General features: G+C 46.2%; 1 protein-coding gene across 1 annotated transcript in view; it reads right to left on the reverse strand.

Moving 5' to 3' along the window:
* The window catches only part of TG (thyroglobulin), a 173,372-nt gene that overhangs the window by 109,441 nt on the left and 44,500 nt on the right, over nucleotides 1–19,431 (reverse strand). The window contains exons 19-28 of the mRNA XM_081874990.1: nucleotides 19,260–19,430; nucleotides 11,523–11,645; nucleotides 9,495–9,604; nucleotides 8,131–8,239; nucleotides 6,798–6,995; nucleotides 4,728–4,895; nucleotides 3,729–3,794; nucleotides 3,331–3,405; nucleotides 1,635–1,772; nucleotides 497–673 (exon numbers count right to left, since the gene is read on the reverse strand). Of these exons, the coding sequence (XP_081731116.1) occupies nucleotides 497–673; nucleotides 1,635–1,772; nucleotides 3,331–3,405; nucleotides 3,729–3,794; nucleotides 4,728–4,895; nucleotides 6,798–6,995; nucleotides 8,131–8,239; nucleotides 9,495–9,604; nucleotides 11,523–11,645; nucleotides 19,260–19,430 (1,335 nt within the window). The remainder of the gene's footprint in view (nucleotides 1–496; nucleotides 674–1,634; nucleotides 1,773–3,330; nucleotides 3,406–3,728; nucleotides 3,795–4,727; nucleotides 4,896–6,797; nucleotides 6,996–8,130; nucleotides 8,240–9,494; nucleotides 9,605–11,522; nucleotides 11,646–19,259; nucleotide 19,431) is intronic.

Consider the following 19,431-nt stretch of genomic DNA (forward strand, 5'->3'; position numbering starts at 1 on the left):
CTCTGCCTCTTGGCCTCCCTCCTCCCCTGCTTCAGCTGCTGCCTCTGATTCTGAACTTCTGTCTGCCACAGAATCTCCCAGCTCACTAAGCCCTGTTACCTCTTCAGCTTCCAACATCTTTTCCCAGCGTTCTCCCCCTAACCACTCATTGTCATCCCACCACCAATCCCCGGGCCCTGAGCCTTCTTCCCTTGGGGGTTCTCCAGCTGGTTCTTCCCACCATTCCTCTGTGTCCAACCAGTCCATGACATGTTTATGCTTAGCTTTTCTTCCTGGCTCTGACCCTTGGGCCTGACCTCCTAGGCTCCTGCTTCCAGCTCAGCAGCTACCTACAGCTTCACCCTCAGACCCTTTCCTAGACATAATTCCTTACTATTCGTAAGATTCATTCCTCCGCTGCGATCCCTTTATTTATTTATTTTTAAAGGCAAGGTGCAGATTCCCTCACACAGAGGGTATGGCGTGAATGTGAGAAAGACACCTGCTTTTAACTCACCTGTCTTCTGATACAAAAGCTGCGGCTTCCGAGACAAAACGATATTGCAGTTCTCAGGGATGTTGTTAATGAAATTGTCACAAAATTGGGCTGCTGGATAGAGGATGCAGGGGAAGTACATTCCAGTTGTGTCGTTGCGCATATCAACCAGCTGGCAGAACTCATCTTCTACACAACCTAGAAGAGATAAGGACCCCTCAGTAGGTTGTACTGAGAGCAGAGCCACTGAAATAAATGGACCCAAGTTAGTCATGTCCATTAATTTCAATGGGTCTGCTCTGAGTATGGCTAAAATGGGACACAGCTCTTGGACATCCTAGGCTCCACCTTTGCTACAACTCCCATATTCCTCATCCCACTGAGTCTTACTATCTCATAATGTAGAGGTCCCAAATTCTCAGTAGGTTCCCTTCCCCAAATTCAATCTCTTGCTGCTTTTCCTTCTCCCGTACCAACCAGGGAGAGAAAACATCTTCTTCTTTCTTTTTTGGGCCAAAAGAAAGCACCTCTCAGAATGTCCACAATGGCTATTTTCTACCTCCACTCCTGGAAGCAGTATTGCCAGGAATCATAATATTATTAATAATAATTTATTACTTATACCCCACCCATCTGGCCGGGCCTCCCCAGCCACAGAATATTAAAAACACGATAAAACTTCAAACATTAAAAACTTCCCTAAACAGGGCTGCCTTCAGATGTCTTCTAAAAGTCTGGTAGTTGTTCTTCTCTTTGACATCTGGTGGGAGGGCATTCCACAGGGCGGGTGCCACTACCGAGAAGGCCCTCTGCCTGGTTCCCTGTAACCTCACTTCTTGCAGTGAGGGAACCTCCAGAAGGCCCTCAGAGCTGGACCTCAGTGTGGAGAAATCAAAAGAGGAGAAAAGCTCTGCTGCACTCGGGTTACACTTGAGGGCTTCCTGCAGGCATCAAGACGGCCACTGTGAGAACAGGAGGCTGGACAAGGTGGGCCATTGTCCTGATGCATCAGGGCTCTTATGTTCTTAAGAAACAAAGGAGCAGCAGCTGGAAACAGCAACAGTTGAATGGTGCATTTCCCAAGAGCTCCCCAAAACATGAGGCCACCACTGAATATGTCGTTTGTGAATGACTAGCCCCATGATCTAAGATTTCTTACGTGCAAAACACCAGTGAAGAGCCTGCTCCGCTGAATATCTGGGCTTGAAGAGCCAGTACTCTTGGGATGGTAGGGAACGATTGTGGTCGATCAGGATTTGGCTGCTTTCCATCAGAGAAAAGAGTTCCCTTGCAGAAGCTAATGAGCCCAAAGAGAAAAAACAGAAGAGATGCTTTAATGCAGCTGGCCAGGGCTGATGGAAGTTGCATTTCAAAACACCTACAGTCCACCATATTAGTGGAAGCTGCTTTTAATCCAAGTACTAACCGGGCCTGACCCTGCTTAGCTTCTGAGATCAGACAGGATTGGACATGTCCAGGGTAGTATGGCAGTAGATAGGTGTTTTTATATACAGTATATAGCTATACGCAGTGCTTTTTTCTGGGGGGACACAGGGGGCGCATACCCCTAAACATTTTGTGAATCTTTGTACTTTTGTCCATTTACTGTATTTGTTTTTCCCAATTTGAAGTATAAAATGGTGGTTTTCTTGAGTCAAAGTGAGAGTGCCCCTAAACATTTTTTTAGAGGGGGGGAAGCAGTGGCTATATATAGATAGATATATCTGTACCCCATATTTCCATATTCTGTCCTCAAAGCAGCTAACAAGAATAAGTCGCAGGAATTAACAATAAAACCACGCGTCTCAAAATTTCAGGGAAAGGAATTAAAAAGTATCCCGATAAAACTTTAAGACAGTAAAACAATAGACCAAGTCAGAAAATTATCAGCCTTGCAAATCCAATGCCTGTCGGAACAGGAAAGTCTTCCCCCAGGGAGTTCTAGAATATTGACAACCTTAGGTATAACCGGACTAAACACTGAGAAAAATGGTTAAAAAGCAGTTGCAGTGAGAACTGTGGAGGAGGCCTCCGTGGCAATATTGTAGCCACCTGCTATTTGCTATGTGCAAACTCGAGAGAAGTTCTTCTCAGTGGTGGTGCCTCAGTTCTTTCAAAAATATGGCTGGCACCAACTGTTTTGAACATATTTCTTTACTTATTTGTTGGGCATTAGTGTCTCAGCCTGGCTGCTGATGAGTTTGTCATTGTCTGGTTCTCAAGAGTGGATTGGCACACTGATATTTTAGTATATGTTCTGTACTTGCTGTTAGAATTCCTGATCTATGATTGCAGTCATGGGATTTTTGTCTATCACATGACGGTGCAATGTTTTGACTACACAGAGTGGGATGTGATGGAGACAGGATATTTGTGTTACTATGTTCCGTGAAGTGGGACTATTGTCCTTTGTTCTTTTTCTCTTTGTTGTCTGATGCGAAAGACAGAGGGAGCCATGTTGCAGTGCTCCGTGTGTGTTTATATGTAAATAAAGTAGATTAGCCAAAATGCTGATTGGCTGAGGTCTGTCACGCAAAGTGCACAAACTCTGTGGATCTCTAAGCGTGCTGGTGTCTGTTGGCATCAGTTGCTGTGATGTTCGGGCTGAAGAAAGCTTATGAATCTCCCGATCGACCAGAATGAGGGAACATGCCAGTCGGGCATGTGTCTCTGCCAGGGTCCTACTCAAGTGTAGGCTGAACGCCTGACACTTGCAGGGGAAATGGGCCCATTTTATCCACTCCTGATTAAATCCCCCCCCCCAAGTCGAACATTGAGATTGAGGTATATTATTTTGAAAAGTCTGGCGCTAACTCAAACACACAATCCGTTTCCCTTGGTGTACGTTGGCATACCTGAAAGCTGTGGCTCAGTCGGAGAGACAGCGCCATCACATGAGCTGGACCTCACTCGGGTCATCATGTCAGAATCTAGAATGAGACAAGACTCAGTTTGAGACACTTTCATGAGGCGATTGTCCTCCAAGATGTTACTGAGCTGATAGCCCAATGAGAACTGAGCATGCTCAGTGGTGGTGGAATGCCGGTTGTGTATTGGGGTGGGATGGAAAACCTGGGGAGATGTGGAATGGGATGGCATACATTGGGGCTGGAATCTGGGACAGGAGCACCGCAGACGGCAATATTTTGTTGCGGGTCCCACGAATTGACCAAGTTCTAGCGGAATAAGCATACGCAATATTCCTTTCAGACTATCAGAAAAAAAAGAGGGGGGTGGGCAGCAAACTGCTTACCTCTCCATAGATAAACACGCTGAAAGCTGGAGAAGGGACTGTTGGCTTTTTCTGTTGGCTCGGAAGCTGACGAAGGAAGGAAACACTATTTATTTCTGCTTACAACTATCACCTGTGTCTTAGTGCTGGCCACAGGGGTCAAATGATTTCTGCACCTCTTTAGTCCCCTCTTTGTAAAATAACTACAGAGGTACTTCCGGTTACGAACTTAATTCATTCCAGAGGTCCATTCTTAACCCGAAACCGTTCTTAACATGAGGCACGCTTTCGCTAATGGGGCCTCCCACTGCCACCGCGCCACCGGAGTGCTACTTCCACTCTCATCCTGGGGCAAAATTCACACCCGGGAGCATCTACTTCCAGGTTAGTGGAGCTTGTTACCCAAAGCATTCGTAAGGAGGATGGTACATAACCTGAGGTTCCGCTGTACCTACTTTGCATTGATCTTTATAGTATGATTTTATGTTGTGAACCGCCCTGAGATTTACGGGCAATATACAAATTTAATAAATAATAATATATTGCGGGTGAGGAACCTCAGGCCCAGAAGCCTCTCTATGTGACATTTGGGACTCCCCACAAGCCACACCCCTCACTCGCCCTTTTTAGCATCCTTCTTGAGCATTTCTGCTGGAAGACATCCCTGGACTCTTGAGACTGCCTCCTCCTTGCCTGGATGGATGGCAGAGAACGGCACACAGAAGTCTCCTGATGTACAAAGGCAAAATGTGCATTCATCCCTCCAAAGCCGTTTGCCTCTGGCCCTGAACAACGCTGTCATGTGGCCCCTGAAAAGTTGCCCAGAAGTGATGGGGGTTCTCGAGCTACAAATGGCTCCCCATACCTGCCATACATGAACACTGCTTGAATAAGACAGAAGGAAATGCTCTCTGACTTCAGTCCTTTAGAGAGAGGAGGGATATATTATATTTACACTGCTCATTCCTACATCCGAGTAGCAAACAATAACGGTGCAGTATAAGATAGGTAAATACTTACACCCTGTGAGAACTTGGCCTCCCAAACTGAATGCATACTGCGTCTTCCCAGTATTGTACTTTACTTTCTGGCAGGAATCGCCTCGTTCACGCGTCGAGCTTGCATCCCAGCTATTAATGTTGCAGATTAATGCGTCTGGGTAGCTCATCAGTCCGCATATGATGCTACCTGCATAAAGCCAAGGAAAGAATTGCAAGTTTGCAGCTGCACCTCCTTGTTGAACAATCTTGCCTTGGCCATTATACTGTTATTTTGACACCAGCGGCCCAGTCTTGGAAAAAGGTCCTGTTTATAAAGGTAAAGGTAAAAGGACCCCTGACCATTCGGTCCAGTTGTGACCGACTCTGGGGTTGCGGCACTCATCTCGCTTTATTGGCTGAGGGAGCCAGCATTTGTCCGCAGACACCTTCCGGGTCATGTGGCCAGCATGACTAAGCTGCTTCTGGCAAACCAGAGCAGCGCACAGAAACGCCATTTACCTTCCCGCCAGAGCAGTACCTATTTATCTACAGTGGTGCCTCGCAAGACGAAATTAATTCGTTCCGCAAGTCTCTTCGTCTTGCGAGTTTTTCGTCTTGCGATGCACGGTTTTCCATAGGAATGCATTGAAAATCAATTAATGCGTTCCTATGGAAACCGCCTTCCCCCGACCTCTTCTGGCGGGCGGCATTTTAAAATCGCCCGGGACAGCGGAGGACTTCTCCGCTGTCCGGGCGATTTAAAAGCCCCTGGGAAGGCAAGCAGGGGGGACAAAGACTTTTGCCCCCCGCCTGCCTTCAGAAGAGGTCCAGGACAGACTTCGCGGACCTCTCCGCAAGCAGCGGGAGCGCTCCTTGCGGAGAGTTGCCAGTGCGCCCAGGCTTCGCGGCCCCGCCGCCCGGCTTCGGGACATCGTTCCGATGCCAGGCGGCGGGGGGAGGCTTTCTCGCCCCGCCGCCCGGCATCGGGACGATGCCCCGAAGCCGGGCGGCGGGGGGAGGCGTTCCTGCCCCGCCGCCCGGCATCGGGACGATGCCCCGAAGCCGGGCGGCGGGGGGAGGCTTTCCCGCCCCGAAGCCGGGCGGCGGGGGGAGGCTTTCCCGCCCCGAAGCCGGGTGGCGGGGGGAGGCTTTCCCGCCCCGAAGCCGGGCGGCGGGGGGAGACTTTCCCGCCCCGCCGCTCGGCTTCGGGACATCGTTCCGATGCCGGGCGGCGGGGGGAGGCGTTCCCGCCTCGCCGCCCGGCATCGGAACATCCTTCCGAAGCCCGGCGGCGGGAGGAGGTGGCCCCGCCCCGCCGCCAGGCTTCGGAGGAGGTCCGAGGACAGCGGGGAAGACGAGCTGCGCTTCCCCACTGTCCCAGAGATTTCCCTATGGGCTGTCGTCTTGCGAAGCAAGCCCATAGGGAAATTCATCTTGCGAAGCGCCTCCAAAACGGAAAACCCTTTCGTCTAGCGGGTTTTCCGTCTTGCGAGGCGTTCGTCTTGCGGGGCACCACTGTACTTGCACTTTGACATGCTTTCGAACTGCTAGGTCGGCAGGAGCAGGGACCGAGCAACGGGAGCTCACCATGTCACAGCGATTCGAACCACTGACCTTCTGATCGGCAAATCCTAGGCTCTTTGGTTTAACCCACAGCGCCACCCGCGTCCCTGTCCTGTTTATACATCACAGCAAACTGCTGCTCTTGGAGCCTGCTGTTTATCTTGCCCGGGAGCAAATATAAAAATTATCCAAGTACATAAAGATCAGACTCTGCTGGGATCGGGGACAGTTCCTTTATTTCCCCTATAATTCCTCCTGTTCCAATAACCAGGAGACCCTTTACATGGCTACACCCCTCCCCCCAAAAAGAAAGGTTGATTCCATGCCAAACTTCCATCATTTAATAACATTTAATAAATACAAGTTGCCATGAGTGAAAATTAATCACTTAAAATTTTAAAACCTGGCTCCAATTTGAGATGAGATCAACAAGGCCAACCATTTATGCTTTGTTTTGCTTGTTTGCTTGTTTAAAAATGTTCTCATTAAGTGGGATAAATGGAAGGATGAACTTTGCCTTCCACATCTGTAGTCTGAGCAGAGTTACCTCCATCAAGTATGACCTGGCTCAAGATAAACCCATCACAGCAAGCATCTTGGCTGCAGGCCTGGCGGCAGAAGAGATGAACATCGGTCAAAGATGTACCAGCTGCTGAGAGGACCAGATTGTGGTACACGCCAGAAACAACATCCTGGAAATCAGTCCTCTCAAAAGTCTTGACTCCAGCTGTCGTGAACTCTTGTCCTGCGAGGAAAGAGGGGGGACAAATAACATTTAAAAAAGGAGCTCCACAATCCAAATTGGAGCTTTGGGGCAAATGACGTGAAGCAAATACCAGGTTGCTTTTTCAAGGCTTTAGGAAGAAATAGACCTAGAACAGCTGCATCAACCTTTTGCTAGTATCTGGTTGGCCATTGTGAAAACAGGATGTTAGACCAGACAAGCCACTGGCCTGAGCCAGCTCTTTTTATGCCCTTACGATATTATTATCTACCTGAGAGACCGGGCATTTCCACCAAGAAACAATATGTGGACAAATTGTCAGAGTGGATGTAAGGCTGTGGCCTGTATTCTAAGGCTAGATCTAGGCACGTCAAAAAAAATGTTTCAGGAAAACGTGTTGTAAACCTCAAAGTGGGAAATCGTGTGGTTGAAAGACAGAACTCTGCAGCGCCATCTGGTGTCACAGTATTGTTGTTGTTGTTTAGTCAGTTAGTCGTGTCCGACTCTTCGTGACCCCATGGACCAGAGCACGCCAGGCACTCCTGTCTTCCACTGCCTCTCACAGTTTGGTCAAACTCATGCTGGTAGCTTCGAGAACACTATCCAACCATCTCGTCCTCTGTTGTCCCCTTCTCCTTGTGCCCTCCATCTTTCCCAGCATCAGGGTCCTTTCCAGGGAGTCTTGTCTTCTCATGAGGTGGCCAAAGTATTGGAGCCTCAGCTTCAGGATCTGTCCTTCCAGTGAGCACTCAGGCTCACTGGAATGGATAGGTTTGTTCTTCTTGCAGTCCATGGGACTCTCAAGAGTCTCCTCCAGCACCATAATTCAAAAGCATCAATTCTTCAGCGATCAGCCTTCTTTATGGTCCAGCTCTCACTACCATACATCACTACTGGTGATGTATGTCACTACGGGTCACAGTATTATAACGCATTTAAAACATGTTTTTTTACTAATGTAGCTGAGTCCTAAGACAGTCCCCATACTATGTTGTGCTCCAGCTCCCTTCATCCCTATCCATTGGTTATCTTTGCTCAGACTGATGGGACTTGGTGTCCGTCTGGAAAACGAAAGGCTGAAGGACAGCAATAATATGAGAACACACACACCAATAATCTTTGGTGCTCTCTTTTGCTCATGTTATTTAGCACATACCTTTCTTCAGGTACACTCTCACTCCATCCTTATCTTGGCTTCTCACTTTAACCAGGCAGCTGAGATGAGCCATGCTGGTGGTGGCAGCATTATCCCAAGCACCCTGAACCTGTGGTCAAAAGATATGCACATAAAAATTTCTAATTTATGACGGGAAATAATGAGCATTCACACTTTCTAATGTGGGTGCCCTTTGTGGGATCGAGCTTGGTGCTACAGTTCCCAGGGAACTTTCTAGTAGACAGAGGGTTGGCCTGCATCTCAGAGTTATTATTTGGAGGTTCACATCCAGCCTCAATAATCAAGTTCCTTGCTGGGAGGTGGGACCAGTCCCATTTATAAATAGGGGGTGGAGCCGACGATAGCCAGGCAGTCGGCTCTGGAAATTCACCCTCCCTACCCTCCCTTTGTTTAATGTTTTCTTATTTTCAGGTTAACTTTTTCTTCCTATTTAGCGGGCACTGCTATGGTCTTTGACTGGGTGCTGTTGAAGGACCGGGAAGAAATTTTCCTGCATTGGCAGGTTTTGTCTTCCCTGTAGCAATTCGTCACAACTTTGGCGGTTATGAGAGCCAGTGTGGTATAGTGGTTAAGAGTGGTAGACTCGTAATCTGGGGAACCGGGTTCGTGTCTCCGCTCCTCCACATGCAGCTGCTGGGTGACCTTGGGCTAGTCACACTTCTCTGAAGTCTCTCAGCCCCACTCACCTCACAGAGTGTTTGTTGTGGGGGAGGAAGGAAAAGGAGAATGTTAGCCGCTTTGAGACTCCTTCGGGTAGTGATAAAGCGGGATATCAAATCCAAATCCAAACTCTTCTTATGGCCTTGGGCGGAATCCTTTAGTCTTTTCTTCCCTCTTTGGGGGAGGGGCATGAAGTGGTGACTCACCCCCCTGCGGCAGCGATTCCAGGGTCCCCTCTTAAATGTGTTATATATATATGGGTGTCACTGGCCATACACTGAAAGGTCATCAGTGAACTACCCTGCTTGTGGGGATATGGGCTTGGCTGCCTGCTACACTTACGTCTCGCAGAGCACCCCCATATCCCACTTACCCTGATGAGCCCCAGTTCCCCCGGCTGGGGGGCTGGGAGGGATACACCCCCAAGGCCTAAGCCAAGGTCTTCCTACATTCAGAAGTTTAATAAATTCATGGCCTAATTTTAATTCCATAACATTGTCAGAGTCTTTATTCCTTTCTTATGATCTCTGGGGGCTAAGGCTGTTGCGCCTGCTCACGCAAAACACCTTCTTTCCAGCAGACTGGTACACAGCCAACATTTTGGAAAACCAAAAGCATGGCTGGTATCCATCCAAGCTTCATTCCCCTGGAAGATTCATCATAAAAGAACTGTGTTCGGTTACCAGTCCAGAAGTGGAACAATTGTAGTTCTTCTCCCGAGCGCTGTACAGCTCACACAGTGTCCCGGCAGCAGACAAGGTGAGGAACCCACACGACTCCTCCTTCTCGCACTCTGAAAGGATAGAAAGACTCCTGGCGTAAGCCTTGCATTGAACGTTGGCCAACGGAAACAGGCATCTTCCACAGTTCAAGTTGGGTGAATGCAGTCTGTTTGTTGAGGATGTCAACTGAATGGGGGCACCGCTCCAGCAACTGCACTGGCTCCCTTTTGTTTTGGAGCATCAAAACTACAGCGGTCAATAAAGCGTCAAAATCAAGATGTGGAAAATATGGAAACAATGAGGAGAGGCAGGATTGAGATGTAGAGATATGCTTCAGAGATCCAGACCGTGGGGAGCTCAAAAAAATTAATAATTATAATCTGGACTATAATTTGGTCTTTTTTATTTTAGTTTTTTATTTTAATTGGAGTATTATGATTGGATATACAGTGGTACCTCGGGTTACATACGCTTCAGGTTACATATGCTTCAGGTTACAGACTCAGCTAACCAAGAAATAGTGCTTCAGGTTAAGAACTTTGCTTCAGGATGAGAACAGAAATCAGGCTCTGCAGGAGGCCCCATTAGCTAAAGTGGTGCTTCAGGTTAAGAACAGTTTCAGGTTAAGAACGGGCCTCTGGAACGAATTAAGTACTTAACCTGAGGTACCACTGTATTAATTGGATGTTTTTCATTGGAAAATCAATAAAAATGATTTTTTTAAAAAAAAAACTACAGCGATCAAAACCTTTCTCTAGACTGATGCTCTGAGACTTTACTGCATAACACAGAAAAGAGATCATCTTGCCCAGGAGTTCTGGAACATCTTCTCCTTGCCTTGCAGGCCTCCCCTCTACCCCTGGCCTGGGTCACAGGGTTGCCCTATTTTGAAGAGGACACAATTTCCAACTTCTGCTTTTCACTCTGAATCGCTATGGCGACTCTCATTTTACACACCCATGAAAAAGAGGATGTGTCCTGGAAAAAGAGGACACATGGCAATCCTAGCAGAGAGGGCAGGGCCCTGATTGGCTCCAGCAACAAAGGCTGAGGCTGCAGAAGAGATCAGAGGTCATCTTGGTTTTCTCTTAGCACAGACCCAGGTCCCTGAGCCTGAGCTTCCGCAGCTGCCAGCCGCCATGGTCAGGACTGCAAGCAACAGCAGAAGATATGTTCTATTTTATTCTCTTGCCAGTTCTGCTGTTTTAAATGTGCATTTTATATTTCACTTTCTTTAATAATTTTTGGTTTTGAAATGTTTAAGATAAAAATGTGGTATTGTATTCTCAGTTGTTTTCTGGGTTTTCCTCCCCATTGTACATCCTTTTTTTCTATTCCTAGATGCATTTTTATCTGTTACACATACCACTTTTACTGTGGTTTCTATGTGTTCATATTAATAAAAATGAAATAAAAATAAACACTAAGTTGGCTACATTAAATAGGCACTCTGTAGTTGGCCTGGTTTTATTTTGAAATCTTTAAGCTGGTGTTTTCAGCTTCTGGTGAATTACGTTGCTTTGAATGTGTACTTTATATTTGACTTTATTCAGCAAAATTTTACTCTGGATGGTTTTATTTGATGTCTTAGTATGTTGTAAACTGCTTGGATCCTTTTTTTCTTAAAAATATGAAGAGGTATAGAAATGAAATGAATAATAATAATATGCAGTAAGATGGGCACTAGCAGGCAGACAGACATCTGAGCAGCTGGGGAAAAGGACTTGCCCCATCATTAATGGCCATCTTCCCTAGGACTTCTGATGCTGCCAACCTCCTCTGGAGGAGAGATGAGGAAGCCAGTGGTGAACCATCCCGTCTCACCCCATTAAACTATAATTAAAGTAGTCTGCTAGGCCCCTTTGGAGTGAGACCAGACTAGAATTAGCTGTGCATCTAAGAGTCCCAAGGAGGGAAAGTTCTCAGAAAAGTTGGAATGTTTTCCCAAACTGACTTTTGCAAAGAAGAAACGGAAATCCACTCTCTTACCTGCCATGCACAGTTGCAGCACACTCTCAGGTTCTCCTGCGATGGTTTTAGATCCAGTCGTTTCTACCTCTTCGGTCCCAAAGGAGAGCTTGGAAGCAGGAACTCTCTCAAAGCGCCTGAAGACTGAAACAAAAGCAGATCCAAGAAGAGGCATATTTGATCACAGCCTGCCCGTTTTTAAGCACACATTTATAATTATAATTTATAATTTATAATTTATAATTTATAAATTATATAAAAATTATATATAATTTATATATAAATTATATATAATTATATATAAATTATAAATTATAAATTATAAATTATAAATTATAAATTATAAATTATAAATTATATAAAAATTATATATAATTTATATATAAATTATATATAATTATATATAAATTATAAATTATAAATTATAAATTATAAATTATAAATTATAAATTATAAATTATAAATTATAAATATAACATTTATAATTATAATTATATAATTATATAATAATTTATAATTATAATTATAATTATTTATTATTTGTACCCCACCCATCTGGCTGGGTTTCCCCAGCCATTCTGGGCGGCTTCCAACAAAGATGAAAAATACACTAAAATGTCACATATTAAAAACTTCTCTGAATGTCAGGTAGTTGTTTATCGCTTTGACATCTGATGGGAGGGCGTTCCACAGGGCGGGCACCACTACCGAGAAGGCCCTCTTCCTGGTTCCCTGTAACTTGACCTCTCGCAGTGAGAGAACCGCCAGAAGGCCCTCGGAGCTGGACCTCAGTGTCTGGGCAGAATGATGGGGGAGGAGACGCTCCTTCAGATATACTGGACCGAGGCCGTTTAGGGCTTTAAAGGTCAGCACCAACACTTTGAATTGTGCTCGGAAACGTACTGGGAGCCAATGTAGGTCTTTCAAGACCGGTGTTATATGGTCTCGGCGGCCGCTCCCAGTCACCAGTCTAGCTGCCGCATTCTGGATTAGTTGTAGTTTCTGGGTCACCTTCAAAGGTAGCCCCACATAGAGCGCATTGCAGTAGTCCAAGCGGGAGATAACCAGAGCATGCACCACTCTGGCGAGACAGTCTGCAGGCAGATAGGGCCTCAGCCTACGTACCAGATGGAGCTGGTAAACAGCCGCCCTGGATACAGATTTGACCTGTGCTTCTATGGACAGCTGTGAGTCCAAAATGACTCCCAGGCTGCGCACCTGGTCCTTCAGGGGCACACTTGCCCCATTCAGGACCAGGGAATCCTCCACACCTACCCGCGTCCTGTCCCCCAAAAACAGTACTTCTGTCTTGTCAGGATTCAACCTCAATCTGTTAGCCGCCATCCATCCTCCAACTGCCTCCAGACACTCACACAGGACCTTCACCGCCTTCACTGGTTCTGATTTAAAAGAGAGGTAGAGCTGGGTATCATCCGCATACTGATGAACACCCAGCCCAAACCTCCTGATGATCTCTCCCAGTGGCTGCATGTAAATGTTGAAAAGCATGGAGGAGAGGACAGAACCCTGAAGCACCCCACAAGTGAGAGCCCAGGGGTCTGAACACTCATCCCCCCCTACCACTTTCTGAACACGGCCCAGGAGGAAGGAGCGGAACCACTGTATGACAGTGCCCCCAGCTCCCAGCCCCTCAAGACGGTCCAGAAGGATGTTATGGTCGATGGTATCAAACGCCGCTGAGAGATCCAGCAGAACTAGGAAACAGCTCTCACCTTTGTCCCTAGCCCGCCGGAGATCATCAACCAGTGCGACCAAGGCAGTTTCAGTCCCATGATGAGGCCTGAATCCCGACTGGAAGGGATCCAAATGGTCCGCTTCTTCCAGGCGTGCCTGGAGTTGTTCAGCAACCACTCGATCAATCACCTTGCCCAAGAATGGAAGATTTGAGACTGGGCGATAACTGGCCATCGTGGCCGCATCTAAAGATGGTTTTTTAAAAAGCGGTTTAATAACCGCCTCTTTCAGCGGGTCTGGGAAGGCTCCCTCACGGAGGGAAGCATTCACCACCCCACGAAGCCCATCGCCCAGTCCTTCCCGGCTAGCTTTTATAAGCCAGGATGGGCAAGGATCCAGGAGACAGGTGGTTGGCTTCACTCGTCCAAGCAGCCTGTCCACATCCTCGGAGGTAACAGATTGGAACTGATCCCACACAACTTGACTAGACAGGACTCTAGCACTCTCCCGCCCTGGCCCTGCTCTCACGGTGGAGTCTACTTCTTCCCGAATCTGAGCGATTTTATCTGCAAAAAAACTTTGCAAAATCATTGCAGGAGATCATGTGGCCCGTACTGGGCCCCGATGTCGCAGGTGGTTCCGCTAAATTATGAACCACCTGAAAAAGTCTCCTGCTGCTGTTTTCTGCAGATGCAATAGAGGCGGCAAAGAAAGTCTTCTTCGCCGTCGCTATCGCCACTTGGTAGGCTCGACGTTGAGCTCTAACCTGTCTCCAGTCACATTTCAGAACGTGAAAGTATTTACCAATTTAAATTCTGTGTGTTCTTTGGAGATCCAGATAGCTCGGTGGTGATGGGGTGGGGGATCAAGAAAGAGAGATTAGGGGCCCAGATCTACCAATCTGTAATTGGCTACATACATGCTTCTGAGAATATGGATATCTGCTTATTAGGTCAAGGGCTATCTCAGCTTTGATAACACCTATAAACAGTTGGATGAGTTTGTGTGAAATCAAGCACTCACACCTGCATAACAACAACAACAACAACAACAACAACAACAACAACTTATTTATTTATTTATTCCCCAGCCATTCTGGGTGGCTCTCAATCGAGTACTAAAAACAATACAGCATTAAATATTAAAAACTTCCCTAAGACAACTTCAGATGTCTTTTAAAAACCGGATAGCTGCTTATTTCCTTGACATCTGAAGGGAGGGTGTTCCACAAGACAGGTGCCACTACCGAGAAGGCCCTCTGCCTGGTTCCGTGTAACTTAGCTTCTTGCAGCAAGGGAACCGCCAGAAGGCCCCTGGCACTGGACCTCAGTGTCCGGGCAGAATGATGGGGGTGGAGACGCTCCTTCAGATATACTGGACCGAGGCCGTTTAGGGCTTTAAAGGTCAGCACCAACACTTTGAATTGTGCTCAGAAACGTACTGGGAGCCAATGCAGATCTCTCAGGACCAATGCTATATGGTCCCGGCGGCCACTCCCAGTCACCAATCTAGCTGCCACATTCTGGATTAGTTGCAGTTTCCAGGTCACCTTCATAGGTAGCCCCACGTAGAGCGGATTGCAGTAGTCCAATGCTATCAGATATGCCAGTTTAGTGCTACTGGAGATGTTCACTGAAACTTCTGGAGAAAGGGACTGCCTGTTAAACACTATGGGGATTGTAGCTCTGTTAGAGGAATAGGGCCTCCTAACAACTGTCTGCACCCTTAACAAATGACAGTTCCTAAAGAAAATGCTAACATTTCATCACCAGACAAGTAAAAGGTATAATAGCTCCTCCAGAGCAACACATTCCAATGGGTGTTGAATTCACCACCATATAAAGGCTGCTGATTATTATTTTTCCTTCCAACAAAGCAGGCCTTTGCCTGTGAAACTTCATACCACAATAAATGCATTCGGTTTCAAGAGACTTTTGGACTCTGTCTTGCTTTTTTTGCTACTACATATTACCTAACACAGCTACTTGCTTGGAATCTATCTCTTTTCAACAACCTCTCTTAAACGAATGCCAGAAATTACATTAGGAGCGTGTTGAGGCAGACATTCAAGAGAAGAGCGGTTGCCAGCTTGGCCTCGAAGGATAGGAGATAGAAAGCGAAATTAACCTCTCATTAAAGCAATTTAGGCCAATCACTTCTTGACCCTCAGGATCAAGTCTTGCCAAACTCCCCAACTTTGCCTCATAAAAGAAAGGGAAAAAGTCCACACGATTTGCCTGAAAAGCCATGTCTGGGAATTAGAACTTTTAAAGGTGTGAGAAGTAACAGCTTCACTCAAGAGACCGGGGATTATTGCATCATTGCTATGGCTGACTTTAAATAGCTCTTGATCAGCAATGCCAATCTGCCAATCACTGATAAACTTATTTACCTCACAACAGGCCTTGCATCAGAGGGTACACAGACAGCAAAAATACGTCAATGAAGGATATAGAAGCTACAGCAAATCACACATGCTCCAGTTCCAAAAACTGATTTTACTATTTCTTTCAGTTGGGACACGGGTGGCACTGTGGTCTAAACCACAGAGGCTAGGACTTGCCGATCAGTAGGCCGGCGGTTCAAATCTCTGCGACGGGGTGAGATCCCGTTGTTCAGTCCCAGCTCCTGCCCACCTAGCAATTTGAAAGCACGTCAAAGTGCAAGTAGATAAATAGATACTGCTCCAGCAGGAAAGTAAACAGCATTTCTATGTGCTGCTCTGGTTCGCCAGAAGCGGCTTAGTCATGCTGGCCACATGACCTGGAAGCTGTCTACAGATAAACGCTGGCTCCCTTGGCCTATAGAGCGAGATGAGTGCTGCAACCCCAGAGTCACCCATGACTGGACCTAACGGTCAGGGGTACCTTTACCTATTTCTTTCAGTTAGACCAGACATAGCCAAACTTGGCCCTCCAGCTGTTTTGGGACTACAGTTCCCATAATCCCTGACCACTGGTCCTGTTAGCTAGGGATGGTGGGAATTGTAGTCCCAAAACAGCTGGAGGGTCAAGTTTGGCCATGCCTGAGTTAGACCTAAATTCAAGTGGAACAGAGGGATGAACAAGCAAGAAAAACGGAACATGTAAAGCTTACTTGTCTCTCAGCCTGCCTTCCACCAATCTATGTTGGTTCAATCAAAAGGCACCATTTTATCATTTTAGGGGTTCTGCTGCAACTCAGTGGTAGAGCATCTGCTCTGCATGCAGAAGGTGTCATGTTCAATCTCCATCACCTTGAGGAAGGGCTGGGAATGTGTCCTTTCTGAAACCTTGGAGGTTAACTACCAGTCACCAGTGTCAGAGCGATGATTCTTCGACATCAGCTTCATTGGACTGGTCATGTTGTGCCTGATTTTTGTCTTCCAAAACAACTACCCTATTCCGAACTTAGAAATGGAAAGCATAATGCTGGTGGTCAGCAAAAGAGGTTTAAAGATTCTCTCAAGGCAAATCCAAATGAATGTAGTATAAACACCCACAACTGGGAAACACTGGCCTGTGAGGGCTCCAGTTGGAGAACAGCCTTTGCCAAAGGTGTCTTGGGCTTTGAAGACGCTCGAACTCAGGACGAAAGGGAGAAACGTGCTAAGAGGAAAACACGCTTGGCAACCCCTCACTGTGATCAACTCTTGCCCAGAAACCTATGTCCCCACTGTGGAAGGACATGTGGATTCAGAATTGGTCTCCACAGTCACTTATGGACCCACTGTTAAGACCGTGTTCATGGAAGACAATCTTACTCAGCTACGAGTGATAGAAGAAGAAGAAGAAGAAGAAGAAGAAGAAGAAGAAGAAGAAGAAGAAGAAGAAGAAGAAGAGCCCTTCAGGTTCATCCACACTTCTTTTTGGTCTGAGATTCCCTCTGCTTGTCCCATGACTTCCAGGTATGACCCCAAGCAGGTTTGTTGTTGACGATGTTGTTGTCCTGCCACTTGCCCTGGGAAAACTCACAGCTTAGCTCTGATCAGAACCAACATCAACGTGTAGAAAAACTAGATGGACCAAGAGTCCAAGTTAGGATCCCTGTGTTCCTGCCTACTTTAGAAAGACCACTCCATTCTTCAATTGCACCCCTCCTTCTCCTACTCCTAGTGGCACCTGCTGTCTTCGTCCTCCGATACCCAAGCATTAGAAAAACCCGCAGAAACAGGTAACAATTCTGGGTGTGCTATACATCGGAGCCTCGTGGCGAAAACCGCCAGGAGGATGTGAGCAAAAGCAACACCACAAAAGAAAAGTCAGGGAGATCAACCTTTCCAAAGAATCATTTGTCTCCTCAAAGCAAAACCAGCCCACGCTAATCAGAAACAAACGGTCATTGTTGTCAGCGCTGCGGATGGCCACAGGTGCTTTTAATCAAACCCTCATTTCTGCTTGGAAAGGGAACCCCAGGTTTGAGCCAGGAAGAGAAAGCGAGTGGAGGGGAAGAAATAGCCCCACATTTGAGACCAGGCAGAAAAAGGGCTACAGACTTTAAGAGGAAGCAGTATTAATTATTGCAAGTCATCATCGCCTGTGCAGCACTTCTTTCATTCTCGAAGCACTTCATAATTTTCTTTTTTTTATTATTTATTTTTAAATGATTTTTATTATTTTTCATCATAGAAAATACATATCACATCACATTACAACTTAACAAATTTTCCACTTTTGGACTTCCTTCAGCCTCTCTGATAATCATCCAAATTAGATTTTTTAATTACACATTTCTTAAATTTGCTATTGCCTTTTAATATACCCTTTGATACCCGTTTTCCTTTTTTGCAATATTTCTTAGACTTTTACAGAGCTTCTTTAAATGCCACCAACGTTATTTCATTATCACTTATACCTTCCCAATACTCCACCAACTTTCCCCAGTCCTCGAAAAACTTTTGATCTCGTAGATATCTGATCTTCCCTGTCAATTTATCAAGTTCTGCATAGTCCATCACTTCATAATTTTCATCGCATTTTCACAGCAGAGAAATCAGCAAATCTCCGGAGACTGATTTTTTTTGTTATTGATTGATTGGTATTTTATTAGAACAACAAGAGACAGCAGAGATAAATAAATAAGGGATAGAGGAAAAGGGGAAACCAACTGTGAAAAAGAAAGGTGCAAAAGTACTAAGACAGGTAAAAATCAATACATTTCCGTACATTGTTCTATAAGAGAAAAATGATGTTGTACTCCTGATACAGAGATAAGCTGTGTGGGAATGTACATTTTAGAAGACATCTAAAGGCAGACCTGTATCAGAAAGTTTCAAATATAAAGAGGTGTTTCATTGCCTCTTTATATGTTTTGGAAGCTGTCCAAAGTGACTGGGGCAATCCAGCCAGATAGGCAGGATAGAAATAATAAAATTGTTATTAGTGTTATTAGTGTTATTAGTATTAGTATCACCTCCACCATCATTATCACTGTGCAGATCTACAAGTCTGGGAGAGAGGCTCAGAGGTCAGCAAACCTTTTCAGCAGGGAGCTGGTCCACTGTCCCTCAGACATTGTGGGGGGCCAGACTAAATTTTCGGGAAGAAAAATGAATGAATTCCTATGCCCCACAAATAACCCAGAGATGCATTTTAATAAAAACACACATTCTACTCATGTAAAAATATGCTGATTCCCAGACTGTCTACGGGCTGGATTTAGAAGGTGATTGGGCCACATCCAGCCCCCGGGCCTTAGTTTGCCTACCCATGGAACTGAATGGACAAGTCAAGGGGGGGTAAAGACACAGGAATTTGCATCGTACCAAATTAGACGATTGTCAACACCAAAGATGGCTAACCTCTTTGACCAGAATAACAACATCCTCTTCTTGTTCCCTTTCCCAGGAACTGATAAGCCCACCGCCACAATATTTCCACAGCAAGGGGGAAATGGGAGCAAATAGAAGCAGCAGACATACATCACTCACAAGCCACAGACATCCCTCCTCTCTGAGTGGCTAAAGCTGAAGTTTAAGTGGCCGCCAAGTGGCTAGCAGACTCACAAACCCACCATTCATGGGGACAACTGCTTGTGTTTCCAGGTTCTACCTGCATGGGATAAAAGCTTGTCTGGTCCACTCACCTGAACACTGGGAGTCTGTAAGTGGGCCGTCTGTTTCGGTCCAGTCCAGTATGTTTCCAAGGCTATCCACACAGAAAGATTTGTTGGTAGAAGGGTCTTCAAAGGAAGGCCTGTACTGACCATTTTCCTCACACCGCACAGCTTGTCCATCCCTTTGGCAGTCAGTGACACC

This window comes from Podarcis erhardii (genome assembly GCF_964252035.2).
Source record: "Podarcis erhardii genome assembly, chromosome: 8".
NCBI classification, from domain to species: Eukaryota; Metazoa; Chordata; class Lepidosauria; order Squamata; family Lacertidae; genus Podarcis; species Podarcis erhardii.